Source organism: Salvelinus fontinalis, chromosome 13 (assembly GCF_029448725.1).
Source record: "Salvelinus fontinalis isolate EN_2023a chromosome 13, ASM2944872v1, whole genome shotgun sequence".
NCBI classification, from domain to species: Eukaryota; Metazoa; Chordata; class Actinopteri; order Salmoniformes; family Salmonidae; genus Salvelinus; species Salvelinus fontinalis.
The window spans coordinates 31200665-31218047 of NC_074677.1; the positions used below are offsets into that span (position 1 = coordinate 31200665).

Genomic DNA, 17383 nt, shown 5'->3' on the forward strand with positions numbered 1-17383 from the left:
TTCAAGTGCAGTGCAAAAACCATCAAGCGCTATGATGAAACTGGCTCTCATGAGGACAGCCACTGCAAAGGAAGACACAGAGTTACCTCTGCTGCAGAAGGCCAGCATCCCGGAGTCGCCTCTTTACAGTCGACGTTGAGACTGGTGTTTTGCGGGTACTATTTAATGAAGCTGCCAGTTGAGGACTTGTGAGGCGTTTGTTTCTCAAACTAGACACTCTAATGTACTTGTCCTCTTGCTCAGTTGTGCACCGGGGCCTCCCATTCCTCTTTCTATTCCAGTTTGTGCTGTTCTGTGAAGGGAGTAGTACACAACGTTGTACGAGATCTTCAGTTTCTGGGCAATTTCTCGCATGGAATAGCCTTCATTTCTCAGAACAAGAATAGACTGTCGAGTTTCAGAAGAAAGTTATTTGTTTCTGGTCATTTTGAACCTGTAATCGAACCCACAAATGCTGATGCTCCAGATACTCAACTAGTCTAAAGAAGGACAGTTTTATTACTACTTCAATCAGGACAGCAGTTTTCAGCTGTGCTAACATAATTGCAAAAGGGTTTTCTAAAGATCAATTAGCCTTTTAAAATGATAAACTTGGATTAGCTAACAACGTGCCATTGGAACACAGGAGTGATGGTTGCTGATAATGGGCCTCGGTACGCCTATGTAGATATTCCATAAAAAATCTGCCGTTTCCAACTACAATAGTCATTTACAACATTAACAATGTCTACACTGTATTTCTGATCAATTTGATGTTATTTTAATGTACAAAAATGTGCTTTTCTTTCAAAAACAAGGACATTTCTAAGTGACCCCAAACTTGAACGGTAGTGTATTTAAATAAGGTTTTTGCTTTGTCATTATGGGGTATTGTGTGTAGATTGTGGAGGAAATTGTTTAATTCAATCAATTTTAAAATAAGGCTGTAACGTAACAAAGTGGGAAAAGTCAAGGGGTCTGAATACTTTCCAAAGGCTCTGTATATATGACTATATACATCACCAAAGATCTTGTTTATTCCAATAGCAAATGTGAATCAAATATTCTCTTTGCACTTTCTGATGTAAAGCAACGCACCACATTGTTGTCTCACAGAGAATTATTCATGCACTTTTGAAGTACTTTGGAAACTTTACCCCTCAGACTCATATCTTACGGTGTAAAAACACCATAAACAGTAAGATTCTCTGTGGAGAAACATGCTTTGAGATTCTGTACAAGAAGCAGAGAGCTAGTTTTGAAAGTTTTATTCCAGGGATAATTACTGACATACGGTGTAGTGAATAAAACAGGTCACTTATAAATGAAAAGGTAATTATAAAGTGCTTATAATGTTTAAACACCACTTGAACTAGAAGGAAACATTATCTCTCTCAACTGACTAATCCAGCAGACTTTTCTTACACAACTCACAATCAGAATCGAACACTAAAAGATGGGTTTAGAAAAGCCGACTACACCATCAGAATGCAGCAATAAGAGCACGAAAATAGGCTTGAAATTAAGTTCTTTGCCTTTACTCTAAATGCAGAACAGCGATAATGCCTTTGAATCTGACATCCTTGCACGATAGGAATATACACAGAGGTGAGCTATTCATATATACAGCAGATGGTGTGTAATATATCATATCATTCTGCTGAGATCTCCTGTTCTCCTAAAAGGAGAACAGGAGCATAATGCTGGCGGTGACAGAGATGCATAACCGCATGTAGATACACACGCACAATCTGGAATCAAATCTGCCCTTTGAAGAAAATGATAATGCTGCTCCGTGTCCTTAAGATAAAGCATAGTCTTAGTCACAAATTGTTTTAGAAATACCATGACTTGTCAAAGGCATCGGGTGCCTATGTAAACATCCACGTTTTTAAAGTAAAGAAACAAGGTACAAACTATACTAAACGGGACACACTGACCTAGGGATTGAGTGAGTGGATAAAATAAAATATATAAAAAATAAAACTTGACTCTGAGTCCATGTATAAAACCAAATTTTTTCCTTTATAAAATGCTTTCTGCTCCAATCATTCCAATGCACACATATGCCCCTTTCCGAAGTGCTAATAATTAGTAAGAATGCTGTTAGCAACACAAAGCGGAACTGCAGAGGTGCAAAGATACTAAAGTAATTGCAGGGGAATTTGATAAGCCTCTATCCTAGTAAGAGAGATAGAGAGAGAGAAAAAGAGCAAAGCATAGGAAGAGTGTAAAGTGAGAGTGTAAAGTGAGAGTGTAAAGTGGGAAAAGCGTTTCTCACCATGGCTGAATATTGATAAGAGCTGTTAGCAGTTGTCGATAGATATTGCTTGATTGCGTTTGGATGAGAAAACATGAAATTATGCTTAACAACTGATGTGGAATTTCTAATTACATTTGTCTGGGTGAAATATGCTGAGAGATGCAGCTGCACAAATTGTTTTGAACCTGGGGTTCAGGGATCGCTGATGTTGCTGCATTTCTTTCATTGTTTGAGTAAAGCTACAGTATGACTTGGAACGGCTGGTTGTAAAGGGATATGAAAGCGTTCTAGTGGAGCGTCAGATAGGACCATGCCCTGAAACACATGCCTCCAAATGAACACTGGGTAGAGGATGAAAGAGGTGGGGGGAATTGAGTGTAATCTATGATTCACAGTGACCATGCAAACAGCATCTTTAAAGTGTCGAACCCTAATAAGATCAGAAGTTATGGGGGCAGAAAGTGACAGGGATTTTTTTAGCGGATGACAGGACTTGCATCTGCTCGATTCTATCAGGGTTTTATTTTTCATGTATATGGAGTTGCATTACCTGACCATCTGAATATCATACCTGGTAAATTTTGTTTAGAGGCTCCTTTAGAGGAAGAAACCATGCATGAAACCACCAGGACAGACTAGTACATGTCCACTGGCTATTACTGTTGGACTTGCTCAACGGGACTTTTGAAAGGCGTTTGGTATAATACCATGGATGAAATGGAGCTGTGCTTGCTTTTAAGTTTTTATATCAATATTCAGTTGGCAGTAGTTGGCACTCTCATTGACACATCCTGTCCACCACAGCTCGGGCCCCTGGTTCCATTCCCGTCCCTGGTCCCCAGACACCAGTACCTGCTCTCCCTCTGTGAAGAACCTCCGGCCAAAGCTCCAGGTGATGGTGGGGGTGGGGTCTCCAGAGGCCTCGCAGGTCAGGGTGATCTGCTCCTCCAGCTCTGATGCAGTCTGATTGTCCAGGTAGGTGATCTTGGGTTGCACTAGAGAAAAAGGAAAAAATACAATAAATTGATGGATGCCAATGGAATATACACTGAGTGTACAAAACATTAGGAACACCTGCTCTTTTCATGACATAGACAGACCAGGTGAATCCAGGTGAAAGCTATGAGCCCTTATTGATGTCACTGGTTAAGTCCACTTCAATCAGTGTAGTTGAAGGGGAGGAGACAGGTTAAATAATGATTTTTAAGCCTTGAGACAATTAAGATATGGATTGTGTATGTGTACCATTCAAAGGGTAAATGGGCAATGTAAAAGATTTAAGTCAATTTGAACGGGGTATGGTAGTAAGTGCCAGGTGCACCAATTTGAGTGTGTCAAGAACAATAACGCTGCTGTGTTTGTCACGCTCAACAGTTTCCCATGTGTATCAAGAATGGTCCACCACTCAAAGGACATCCAGCCAACATGATACAACTGTGGGAAGCATGGGAGTCAACATGGGCCAGCATCCCTGTGGAACGCCTTTGACACTTTGTAGAGTCCATGCCACTGCAAATTGAGGCTGTTCTGAGGGCAAAAGGGGGTGCAACTCAATATTAGGAAGGTGTTCCTAATGTTATGTGTATTGCTTGTATGCACATCGCTATAGTAAAACCAAGAAAAACATTTCAAAAGCACAAAAACGCAACGTTCTTTTACTGCAGTCACTGGGAATCATTTTACTCTTACCGAACACATTCAAGCTGACTTCCTCCTCCTTCTCCCCAGCCTTGTTCCGGGCGATGCATGTGTAATCTCCTTCATCCACTTTCTTGACATCCTTTATTATCAGCTCCGAGCCGTCGTCATTCAAGCTGTATTTATCGTCCGATTCAAGGACAATGTTGTTACTGAGGGGGGAGAGGCAGAAACACAGAGTTCACATCACAGACTTTTGTCTCCACAACATGAAGCTAAAAATAGTCCTCTTCAGTCTGTGACTAAGATCGGTTTGGGGGCTTTATCTCAAAGTTGAGCAGTTGGTAAACAAAATGCTTGGCTCAGAACCGTAAGTCTTTGAAGCGTCGGACCAGATCTCCACGTCAGAAATCGTACACTACCTTTTTTTACTTCTTTCTCTGGCTCTGCACCGTAACTATATCATGGCTGTTTTACAAAGGGACTACATCCATAGGATGGTGATAGACTGTATGATGTCAAGTTAAGGAATTTTTTCGGCATCCTTGAATGAGCGCTCTTTGAACCACGACATGCCTGAGCTTTCCTTGAACTCTAAATCAGACGTGCATACACTGGGTCTGGACTGCAGTCCTTCATATGTATGATTGTAGGAGCTTAAATCCTGAAGAGTTCTCCAAGGGATACCAAATGACAGGCCTATCAGCGGCCCATGAAATAAATGACAAATGGTGGGAGCTGTTGGTCCCCCTCCCGACACCCAACCCCACTTTTCTCCTTCCTCCTCCGGCGAGGCCAAGCCCTGATCGGATGTGTCTCCTCATCCTCCTATCCTTCTCATTCATTTAAACTCCAAGAGAAACTAGAGAAACACTACAGTAACTCTGTTAGAATTTTCCCCCGCTATACTAGTTGTGTCAACAACAGCTATGCTGAGGTTAGATCAAACAAGAGAGCTTTGGCCATCTTCAAGGAATTAGATAAATGGAATTCATACTGTTGACTCATTTCTTATTTTATTATTAGAATGCTTACCTTTTGTTTACAAAAAAAACCACATTAACTTCGAGCTCCCCAACCAGCTGATACAAGCCACTTTGTTTACGCTCATGAACGCGCTGCATCACTGCCTGGTACGGCAACTGCTCGGCCTCCGACCGCAAGGCAGTACAGAGGGTCGTGCGTATGGCCCAGTACATCCTGCCATCCAGGAGGTGTCAGAGGAAGGCCCTAAAAATTGTCAAAGACTCCAGCCACCCTAGTCATAGACTGTTCTTTCTGCTACCGCATGGCAAGTGGTATCGGAGCGCCAACTCTAGGTCTCAAAGGCTTCCTAACAGCTTCTACCCCCAAGCCATAATACTCCTGAACAGCTAATCAAATGGCTACTCAGACTATTTGCATTGTCCCCCCCTCCTTTACACTGCTGCTACTCTCTGTTTATTATCTATGCATACTCTCTGTTTATTATCTAGTCACTTTAACTCTATCTGCATGTACATATTACCTCAACTAACTTGACTAACCTGTGCCCCCGCACATTGATTCTGTACCTGTACCCCCTGTATACCCCCTGTTGAGGCCCTGGGTCTCAACCAAGCCCTGTGCAATTGGGTCCTGGACCTCCTGACGGGCCACCCCAAGGTGGTGAAGGTAGCAAACAACACCTCCACTTCGCTGATCCTCAACACTGGGGCCCCACAAGGGTGCGTGCTCAGCCCCCTCCTGTACTCCCTGCTCACCAATGACTGTGTGGCCATGCACGCCTCCAACTCAATCATCAAGTATGCAGATGATACAACAGTAGTGGGCTTGATTACCAACAACGAGACAGCCTACAGGGAGGTGAGGGAACTCGGAGAGTGGGCACTCGGAGAGTGGTGAAAAACAACGTCAACAAAACAAAGGAGATGATCGTGGACTTCAGGAAACAGCAGAGGGAGCACCCCCTATCAAATCAAGTTTATTTTATATAGCCCTTCGTACATCAGCTAATATCTCGAAGTGATGTACAGAAACCCAGCCTAAAACCCCAAACAGCAAGCAATGCAGGTGTAGAAGCACTATCCACATCGACGGAACAGCAGTGTACAAACTGAAATGGTCCACCCACACAGACAGTGTGGTGAAGAAGGCGGAACAGCGCCTCTTCAACCTCAGGAGGCTGGAGACATTTGGCTTGTCACCTAAAACCCTCACAAACCTTTCCAGATGTACAATTGAGAGCATCCTGTCGGGCTGTATCACTGCCTGGTACAGCAACTGCACCGCCCACGCATCACCAGGGGCAAACTACCTGCCCTCCATGACACCTACAGCACCCGATGTCACATGAAGGCCAAAAAGATCATCAAGGATAACAACCACCCGAGCCACTGCCTGTTCACCCCGCTACCATCCAGAAGGCGAGGTCAGTACAGGTGCATCAAAGCTGGGACCAAGAGACTGAAAAACAGCTTCTATCCCAAGGCCATCAGACTGTTAAACAGCTATCACTAACACAGAGAGGCTACTGCCTACATACAGACTTCAATCATTGGCCACTAACTTCTTCGGGGTAGCCCCCCTTCTTCTCAATTTCCGCCTAAAGACATACCCTAATCTAACTGCCTGTAGCTCAGGCCCAGAAGCAAGGATATGCATATTCCTGGTATCATTTTAAAGGGAACACTCTGGATTTCGTGAAAATGTGAATTGAATGTAGGAGAATATAACACTATAGATCTGGTAGAAGAAAATACAAGGAAATAAACATAAATGTTCTGTTTTTTAATGTTGCTTCATCATCTTTCAAATGAACAAGAACAGCCAAACATACAGATAGGATGCTGGGGATGATTTAAATGAAGAACACAAGATGGCAACTATAGCAGAGCAAAGTTTTAGACAGATAACTTAAAAAATGAGCAAGCTACATGACATTGAGCATGAAGTCACCCAGGTGTCCCACACAAATGTACCCAAGTGGCCGAATTGGTACAGTGATACATTTAGAAGGAAAGAACTATATAAAAAATACATAAATGCTATTCTAAATCACCCCCCCCCCCCAAATAAATATATATATATTTTTTTAAATACATAAATATTAATAATAAAAAATAAAAGGGTAACTATTTACACATTTTCTATTTACAATATTTTGAAGACCCTCAGTCCTCTACACAATATTGTGCTGCTGGTGCCATGGCCCATAGCAGTCTCTTTCTGCTGTAAAGCAGAGGGTTACTGAACAGGTGGTGCAGGTGATGGGGCATTTCCTGTGACAAAGGGCACAACGACGTCTCCCTACTGTGCCATTTTTGCCCTGAGGCACATTCATGCCTGCAGAGATGAATCTGGGCAGGTGAACACCACTGGTTGGAGCAGAAGGGACAGAGGTAGAGGGGACAGAAGGTGCTGCAGTGGACTTGCTGTAGCTAGCAAGCTCCTGGATGAGCAGCTCCCTGAAGGCTAGCTGTGAGATGGGGGGCTATCCACAGCTCTTGGCCATTTCCTTCTGGAGGATGAAGGCATTCACCACAGCAATGTCAATGAAATGATAGAAACATGTTTTGTACCATTTCATGGTCTTGTGGACAACATTGTAGTATCCTATCAGTGCGTCTGACAGGTCCACACCTCCCATGCCCTTGTTGTAGTCCTTTACAGCAGCTGGAATGGGGACATCTTTTGTGGTCCATGCCCCGCTACCGTCCTTTACACGCCTGACGACGTGATCGCCACTGAAGGACTTGTGGATAGTTGTGCACATGACCACCTCTCTGGTATCCATCCACTTCACAAACAGCAGGCCATCTTCACGAATCCATCGCATGGTACCCTGCTCAGCCCGCTTAGGCATGTCGTTCACCTTTGTTTTTGGAAAGCCCACTCTGTTGGTCCGAATGGTGCCACAAGCCCACACATCCCGCTTCCTCAGCTCTGTAAACAGGGTAGGGCTTGTGTAGAAGTTGTCCACAAACAGTTTGTAGCCCTTCCCCAGCAGTTGAAAATCCAATAACTCCATAATGGAATCATAACTCAGTCCATTACCAGTAGCAAAACTGTTTTCCCCTCATAAACAAAAAAATTGCAAGTGTAGGCACACACAGAATCAGCCAAAACAAACAATTTGTAACTCCATTTGGTTGGTTTGTTACGCATGTATTGTTTGAGGCTGATTCTGGCCTTTGAGGCTACCATCCTCTCATCGATGGACAGGTTATGGGCAGGCTGAAAATATGTCTTGCAGGCCTCAACGATGTTGGGGTAGAGAGGTTTGATTTTGCAGAGCCTATCAAACCTTGGTGTGCCTCTCCTTGTCATTCTCCCCATCAACTTCTGGGTCACTGATGTGCAGCGCCTTGTGAGATAGTCAGAAACCTTTTAGAAGACATGACAGTCATGGGGAAAGGCAGTTGATAGAGAGCTGACGTTTTCCAGTAGTCCCTTAGAGTTTTCAACTTCACCAGCCCCATGTAAATGACCATTGAAAAGTAGCAGAAAAGGTCTGACATGGAAATGGGCTTCCATGCCTCTTTCTTTCCTGCCTGCTTCTTAGCCCCGTACTTATTGGTGTTCGACACCAGGGAATCAACAACTGACAAGGTGAAAAACAGTTGAAAAAGTTGAAGGGGGCTGTACTTTGCAGTCATGTCTAGTTGAGGTCCTGGCTGCCTTTTGGGTCTAAAAACTGGCGGATTTGGTTCCACATCATCTTCTAACACAGAGTGCCAACAACCCTCTGGTCCTCTGTCTGCAGGTTTCTCTCTTCCCCACCTCCGCTTCTTTGTCACTGACTTCACACCTCTAGATGGCCGGGTAGGTGTGGAGCCGGAGACAGCAGGGGTCCGGCTAGATGAACCAGCTTCAGAGGGAGATGGACACCTAGACATTGGCGGCTCATAATCAGAATCACTGCCACTGTGAAAGATTTAAAAAATCAGTAACAACACTTTCAAGTATGAGTCCTGTATCAACACGTAAATAAACAGATATGTATTATATAGAGTACAGGGAACATAATCACTATGGTGAAGTGCTGTTCCATTCCATGTTTATGTAAAATAAATGTAAAAAATATATAACACACACACACACACACACACACACTATAGCCAATGCGTACTTTACACATTTTATTACACATTTCATTACTGATGATATAATGCAAATAAAATAATGTTATTAATTTCAAACAACAACATTAGCATTAGAACTTACCAGTCAAGCATGGCATCCTCACCGTGCAGAAACATGTCTTCCGCCTGGGAGTCAAAACTAGCTTCGCTGAAAGAGTCATCTTCCTGAAGCAACTTGGTCTCGCTTTCTCTATCAATTTCCTCTATAATTTTGGTTAAATCTGTATACCTAGACTTTGTTTTAGTTTTTCCTGATTTATTCGCCATAATTTAAATATATAAACTTGCTGAAAATGCTATTGACTATGTACTGCTATGCGTAACACTCGTGGCTCCGTCAAGTAGGATTTGCAATGGCGAATGAACCTCTTTTATGCCAGAGTTTACGACAAAGGCTGGTCTTCGAACGTATAACCATTACATATTGCCATTTACCTCAGCTCATTGGCTATCTTCCAAGCTAGATTTCAAGATGATCAGTGGTCATTGAGCCAAAATACAGTCAATCAACGATAAATCGCATGGTTTGCTCTCGCAGTAAAGCCTTTTTGAAATCTGACACAGTGGCTGGATTAATAAGAAGTTCATATTTTAAATACATGTATTTACAAGAATGTTTAATATAACGAATGGTGTATTTAGAATTTTAGCGCCCTGCAATTTCACCGGATGTTGGCCTGGTGGGACGTTAGCGTCTCACCTACCCTAGAGAGGTTAATACATGAATCACTGGTCACTTTAATAATGCCACTTTAATAATGTTTACATATCTTGCATTACTCATCCCATATGTATATACTGTATTTTATACCATCTATTGCATCTTGCCTATGCCACTCTGTCATTGCTCATCCATATATTTATATGCATATATTCTTATTCCATTCCTTTACTTAGACTTGTGTGTATTAGGTAGTTCTTGTGGAATTGTTAGATTACATGTTAGATATTACCTGTTAGATACTGCTGCACTGTCGGAACTAGAAGCATAAGCATTTCTCTACACTCGCAATAACATTTTCTAACCATGTGTATGTGACCAATACAAATGTATTTGATTTGATATAGCCTCGCTACTGTAATTTTACTGCTGCTCTTTAATTATTTGTTATTTGTTACTTATCTATTTTTCACTTAACACTTATTTTTCTTGAAACCGCACTATTGGTTAAGGGCTTGTAAGAAAGCATTGCACTGTAAGGTTTACTACACCTGTTGTATTCGGCACATGTGACAAATAACATTTGATTTGAAAGACAAGATAGTCGGTGTGACTTACCGGGCCCAGGTGACTGTGGGTTCAGGGAACCCGTCAGCGTCACAGGCCAGCATCACAGACTGGTTGATGTCCGCCGTGGCATTCACCTCCGACTGCCTGGTGCGGATGCTAGGGAGCACTGAAACACAGACATACAGTAGATACAAGCATTATTCAAAGATACAGAGGTCATACGTGAGTAGGAAATTAATTATACTAATATGATACTAAGATAAGACAATGTAAGGTTGTTATATGCTTCAAACAAGTCTTAAAATGGTTTACAATCAGATCATGATGCACTATACTGGTTGGCTTTAAGTATGATAGGAGTAAATAAATGTTACTGTAAGCTTGTTACAGGATTGTTATTTTTTTGATTCTGTAATTGTGTTCATAATAGCACAGTATTGGATCTATAACTACACTATATTCTAAGTGTGCTCAGATCCAAATCCCAGGGTGAGAGCATAGGCGGAGAAAGAGGGGAGTGGGAGGATGTGGTACTCACCGTTGACGATGACCTTGATGATCTTTAGGTCAATCTCTCCCCTGGCCATAACACGAGCCTCACAGGTGTACGCCCCTTCATCCGTTTTCTTGATGCCTCGGATCTGGAGGTGGTTGTTGCCCATGATCTTAAATCGAACTGTGAACAATCGCAAGAAAAGGAAAGAGAGAAGGCTCAATCATCATTAACAATAGGTGGTGCAGGTTTAACACAAGGCAACATGGGAAGGCACACATACAATGACACTCAGGAGGCGTGATCTGAGTTACAGTTGAATGCTGCATTTGCCCCCTCCCAGCATCAATATTACAATGTAAAAATAGTTATGAGTTATACATAGGTGTGGAGGAAAGATGATCTTTAGAACCACATGATACAGTCAATAACTCGCCACCAGAAAAACTAGTGACATTTGGACTCATCAAAAGAAAGCTTTACCTTCCATCCAATGGAAAAAATGTAATTTACATACAGTATGTTCATTGTTTCAATGTTAATTTAGATAATTAAGTGCTGTACTATTCACCGTGAGATTTTGTTACATTGCTCAACAGAGCATTGCCATGGCATTGTGCCTCTTATTCTATATCCTTTATATCCATACTGCAGTAAATGTGGTGAAAAATGGACCATGTAAACATACAGACGCTGAAAGCAACTACTACTACTTCTTGAATTGCGTTGTCAAAGCTCTACTATGTAAATATTCTATGAATCCTCTTTACTCTGTAAGTTCAAACATCTGGCAGCCAGCGTACAAATATTGTATGGCAACTGTGTTTATTCAACCCTCTTCTGAAGCGGTGCCAGATGTAGATCTGGTTTAGTGAATCTGTATTTGGGCAAAAGCTTTGAATTCATTAACCAGACTTTTTAAATAGCTCTCTCTGAGCTGTGAAACACATATTAGCATGAAATAGACGTGTACTTTGAGCTATAAGCACATGCAGCTTTGATATGGAAAAAGTTAACTGGAGCAATGTGGAAAATTGTATTTAGTATGGGTTTCAGTCTGGGCTACAATTAGTGGTTTTCTAGTGAAAAACACATCCCTGTCCAGGGTCCAAGAAAACGCCACACACCAGAGCGCTGTGGTCACCCTGAGCCTTCCAGTGGTCGCCAGAAGGAGGGGTTCTCTAAGGTTAGAATAGTGCAGTACGGAGAAAAACAAAATCCTTCAGAATGCCTCTCTGACAGCATCCCACTCGACTTGACTAAATAATCTAAATATGAAGCCTTCAAATATCCTTTCACAACTGACAACCACCATTTCTCTTGATCAAGAAATATCCTGTTTCCTGTCCTCACTTCATCTATTATGTCGAAACACTCAAATTACCAAAAGGCAGGGAGGGCTGTGCTCTTAGGGAGAGAGCGAATGAGTGGAGGGTGAATAAAAAAGAGCTGGCAGATATAATGAAAGCAAACAAAAAAACAGGGGAAGTGGGGGGGTCTCCACGACTCTGGGTAGTAGGCAACCCACACATTGGCACATCGATTTGTGTACAAGCCTTACCGTCTTTTGTAACTTGGATCTTTGAGCCTTTGTGCTTCCAGATGATGCTGGCGGGAGGCGAGCTGACGACGTCACAGATGATGTCAGCGTCATCCCCTTCATTAAACTCCTGTGGGGAAGGGGCGTTCTTGAAGGTTATCTTTTCTGTAGGGGAGAAGAATAGAAGTCCACTGTCAACTGCATTTCCCAAACCAGTCAACAAACTTAATAGACCATCATGTTCTATGGTGAGTGCTCACATTGTTACCCAGTATATGCATTTGTCATGGCATTCCACCTGTTCATGATGGAACATACTATACAGTTAGTATAGTTGTATATTCTGTATACGTGGGTTCTCTAAATGGAGAGAAATAGTTACCATTACAATGATACTAGGGCGAAGATACAATCAACAATACTGCATGAAGGAGGACAATTGAAGGAAACAAATATGTACAAAATATGCAGACACTTAAATTACATTCTTCAAAATTACATTGTGCACGTCATAAATATGTACAGATAATATAGTAAGGGGTTTTCATTTGGTGGTAATCCACTAAATTACAATGAATAATATCAACACTTTTCAAGGACTGAGTTTGAGAGGAAACTTACGGAAGATTTTCACGTTGACAGTGCCCTGAGACTCCTTGTCTGCATTTTTGGCCACACACTTGTAGACACCAGCATTGTCCACATCAGCATTGTAGATAGTGAGGGTGGACGAGGACTCGTCGTTGCGGTTCACAATGATGTCCTGTCTGTTCGGTAAGAGCTTCTCGCCGTTCGGGGCATACCAATCAATGTCCTTTGCGTCTCCAACAACTGAGGAGGCAGGGTGGATGTGTGAGCAGAGTGCGAATGCACTGTTTATGTGTCTTCAGCAGTTAGTATGAATGATAACCAAACAGATAAATATGTGCTGCCTTGCGAGGTGATGCTGCATCTGAGGTATGCATTATAGCTTTTTTGGCCTAGGTTAACGGGTTTCTCTGCTTTATGAAGTCCATCTTTGTACCAATATGCACAAAAAGAGAACTCTTTTACATATTTGCTCAGATGATGTACTATCTGAAAAAAGACTGAAATTAAAACTCCGCCATTGATATTTTGAAAGAAGGGCAAAGCCAAGACATTTTCTGAAATATTTCACTCCCTCATTCATAATGGAATAAAGAAGTGTTGAAGCAAACAGTATTTTGCTGACATCTTACTGCAAAAAAAGTACACAGCTATCTACAGTTCTTTTCATCTAAAGGAAACACTGTTAAAGTGAAATGTTCTCATCTTTGCTATGACATATTGAGTCTCTATTTTCTCTTTGCTATTCAACAACAGGATGCTGGCCTGCAGGAGTCTGCCAGTAGTGGGGGGTAACTGACCACAGTTGCAGGTCAGCATCCCGGGAAACCCATGCTACTGCAGCCATGAGAACTGCTGTAGCACCTTCACTTTATCTGTTATTTTCTATATCAGCTGTCAAAATACTGTAGCTATTTGGGAGTTTGCAGTTATGGAGGCGATGGTATCTGTACCACACCTACCTTCGCAGAGAAAGAATTTGGACTCCCCCACGCTGATCTCTCCTTGCATCGGTGTGATCTCCACCTGCAGGGAAGCTAGAAGAGAAAAACACAGACAGAGCAGGTCTCAGAACAGTTCAAGTCAAACTCTGCATTTTTACATCGTTCCAATACACTTTACACACAGCAGGTCCTATAACAGGCGTGACCAAGGGGAGAGGAACAGGATGACACAGCGGAAAAGCACAGTGAGACAAGGCATGGCACACTTTAATGCATCAACAGCTTGACTGAACATCTGCTGCTGATCAACCTAAGATGAGCCGTTTCCCACCCTTCACTTTTCAATATGATGCTGCATCTATGCCGTTAATTGGATTCAGTTAACAAAGAAGTATTTTATTATTTGCAGCCTCATTTTAGTAAAAGCAGTCACACAAAAAAAACGGCGCAGACGTAGTTGAAGAGTATGCTAAGTCAACAAATGGAAACACTTCTCACTCAACATTCCTACATCGTAGCCGTATAGGCCACAGTAGCATGTATTTAGATAACAATGTGTTAATTGTTGGCGCTCTGGCAAGGTCCCAGCAACTTTAGTGGGATTGTTAGTGAGTTTGGGATGATGGTAGGGGTGTGCGGGTATCATAATGAAATGTGGTGGAACAACACGTAGCCATGGCAACCACAAGTCCTGTCAAATCCACTTATTGAAAAACCTCTGTGTTGGATAGGCAGATTCTCTGACAAAATATGACAATTAGGCCCTGGCACTATCTTAAAGAACCATTAATTATATGCTTCTCAAACTTATTTTAGACTTGCAATTACCCAGGTGTCCTGCGAGTCGATAAGATTTTATAATGGCACCTGACCGAGCTATCCCTGTGTTCTCACAATTTTTTGTCTGACACAGAGTGTCCGCTCAGGAAGTGTAATGCCGTAAATCAAAGCATATTAGCTTCCTAAGATACTGCCGAATACATTTAATATTTCTGCATCAACTAAAGTGGGTGACAGAGATGAGATTTAGAATGTACCGGAGAGAAGCAGCTGGTGTTTGTTCTCTTCAGTTCTGCTGGATAAATTAAAGGGGAATCAACTTCCAACTTGGTGAGAGACAGGAGAGACATACTCCAAAGTTCGGGACAGCATACCTTAAAGATTTACATCTTCTTAACCCAAGGTGTGCCTAGACAACGGCAGAGGAATCTTTCTTAAAAATTCTCCGATGTGGCCTATTTTAAAACGTTTCTCTTACCAAATCAGGTCTGGTACTCTCTCTGGCATGATCTGTGCCTCAAGAGCAGGGGTGAAAGTAGGCATGTCCGGTCCGGTACGGCATCCTGGCAAAATAAATAGTGGGAGCACACCATAACGTGGACACACCATACCCAACATTAGTGGGACTATCATTTGTTTTTCAACAGGACAATGACACAACACACCTCCAGGCTGTGTAAAGGCTATTTGACCAAGAAGGAGAATGATGGAGCGCTGCATCAGATGACCTGGCCTCCACATCACCCAACCTCAACCCAATTGAGATGGTTTGGGATGAGTTGGACCGCAGAGTGAAGGAAAAGCAGCCAACAAGTGCTCAGCATGTGGGAACTCCTTCAAGAATGTTGGAAAAACATTCCAGGTGAAGCTGGTTGAGAGACTGCCAAGGGTGTGCAAAGCTGTCATCAAGGCAAAGGGTGGCTACTTTGAAGAACCTAAAATATAAAATATATTTTGATATGTTTAACACTTTTTTGGTTACTACATGATTCCATATGTGTTTTTATATAGTTTTGATATTTTCACAATTATTCTATAATGTAGAAAATAGTAAAACATAAAGAAAAAAACTTGAATGAGTAGGTGTGTTCAAACTTTTGACTGGTACTGTATGTATACACACACATACAGTGGGGAGAACAAGTATTGGATACACTGCCAATTTTGCAGGTTTTCCAACTTACAAAGCATGTAGAGGTCTGTCATTTTTATCATAGGTACACTTCAACTGTGAGAGACGGAATCTAAAACAAAAATCCAGAAAATCACATTGTATGATTTTTAAGTAATTAATTTGCATTTTATTGCAAAGACAATTGGCAAGACCATTAACAAATAGGTAAACTGGGATATGACTAAAGAGTTTATTTTATTTTTTATTTTATTGAACATCCGAAACATACAATATACTTGCAGTGAAGCCGCTCAACAACTACATCATACCAGTCATCCAACAGACTCCCATTCAGAGCGACACACAGAAACATCCAGGGTCAATGTCCTGCTCAAGGGCACGTTGACAGATCTCCCACCAGGCCAGAAAACGTGAACCCGAACCCTCCAATATCCCCCCCACAGTCCCCCCCAATAGCTGTCCCTCAACCATTTGAGACCCCTCCCACAGTCCCCCCTCCCCGAAGAAGAAAAATGTAAAATACAATTAATTCCATTCGCCACCCCCAAGAACCCCCCAATGCACCAACAACCAAGAGAATTAACTAAAGAGAAAAAAGAGAAAGACAGAAAACAGCAAACAACAATGCAAAAAATATATAATAATAATACATTTAAAACAAAGGACATCAAGGACAACTAAAATCAAACAGTAATGCCAACTGTATATGTTTGTGAGCATGTCTGCCACTATTACATGCATGTGTGTGTTCTTGTATGTGTTTATTTGAATGATAGTGTATGTATATGCATGTGTACAAACACCTGCACGGGCATCAGCCTCAGGCAAACTGGCATTAGTTGTAAAAACACTGCCACTTAGTGTCATTCAAACATACTTTTTATTATGTTTTATTTTTACTTATATTTTTTTACTTTTATCTTTGACCATCATTCTATCTCCTCCACAGCAACTCCACTCCCACTTGCCTTCAATTCCACATCCCAACCCTCAGCTTCCCTTAGCCCATCCCATCTATCTCTGCTGGCCACCCACTTTGGGTTTCTACGCAACACATATCTTTCAACTATGCTGTGATGTTTAACGTACAATTTCAATCTATCTAATCGAATAGAATCCTCAGAATGCGAGTTGAAGATAAATACTTTTACTAAGAGTATTAGTCATTGACTGACCCTGTCTCTCCAGATCTCCTAACAGTACTATTTCTAGGGTCAATTTTAGATCAATGCTATACATTTTCAGCCATTCCTGAACCTGAGACCCGAAACAGGCTACCTGAGGGCAATACCAAAATAAATGGTCTATTGATTCTGTATCCTCACAACAAAATCTACAGAGCTTCGATGATTTTATGCCCAAAATATTCAATATTTTGTTGGTGGCAAGAATTCTATATAATAATTTTAGCTGAAAAGCACGAAGTTTTGAATCTTGCATTGTTTTATATATCAACTCATACATGGAATTGGTTCATCAAAAATCTCTTCCCAACTATTTTGCAATATGTATGGCACAGTTATCAACATACTGGTCCTCAAATGAAACTGGTATACTTTCCTATTTATTCTATTTTTATTCCACCGCCAGTTTTAGTTAAACAATGGATGAGCTTTAACTTTGTAATCTACTCGAGAACCATTTAGGGTTCAAATAAAACTTTTGAATG

General features: G+C 41.7%; 1 protein-coding gene across 7 annotated transcripts in view; it reads right to left on the reverse strand.

Annotated features, from left to right (window-relative positions):
* LOC129868437 (neural cell adhesion molecule 1-like) overlaps nucleotides 1-17383 on the reverse strand; it is a 341207-nt gene that overhangs the window by 65651 nt on the left and 258173 nt on the right. For all 7 annotated transcript variants that reach the window (XM_055942410.1, XM_055942408.1, XM_055942409.1 and 4 more), the window contains 7 exons: nucleotides 13818-13892; nucleotides 12889-13098; nucleotides 12289-12432; nucleotides 10773-10910; nucleotides 10283-10400; nucleotides 3932-4092; nucleotides 3095-3237 (listed from right to left, as the gene is read on the reverse strand). In XM_055942410.1, coding sequence (XP_055798385.1) covers nucleotides 3095-3237; nucleotides 3932-4092; nucleotides 10283-10400; nucleotides 10773-10910; nucleotides 12289-12432; nucleotides 12889-13098; nucleotides 13818-13866 — 963 coding nt within the window. In that variant the 5' untranslated portion in view covers nucleotides 13867-13892. The remainder of the gene's footprint in view (nucleotides 1-3094; nucleotides 3238-3931; nucleotides 4093-10282; nucleotides 10401-10772; nucleotides 10911-12288; nucleotides 12433-12888; nucleotides 13099-13817; nucleotides 13893-17383) is intronic.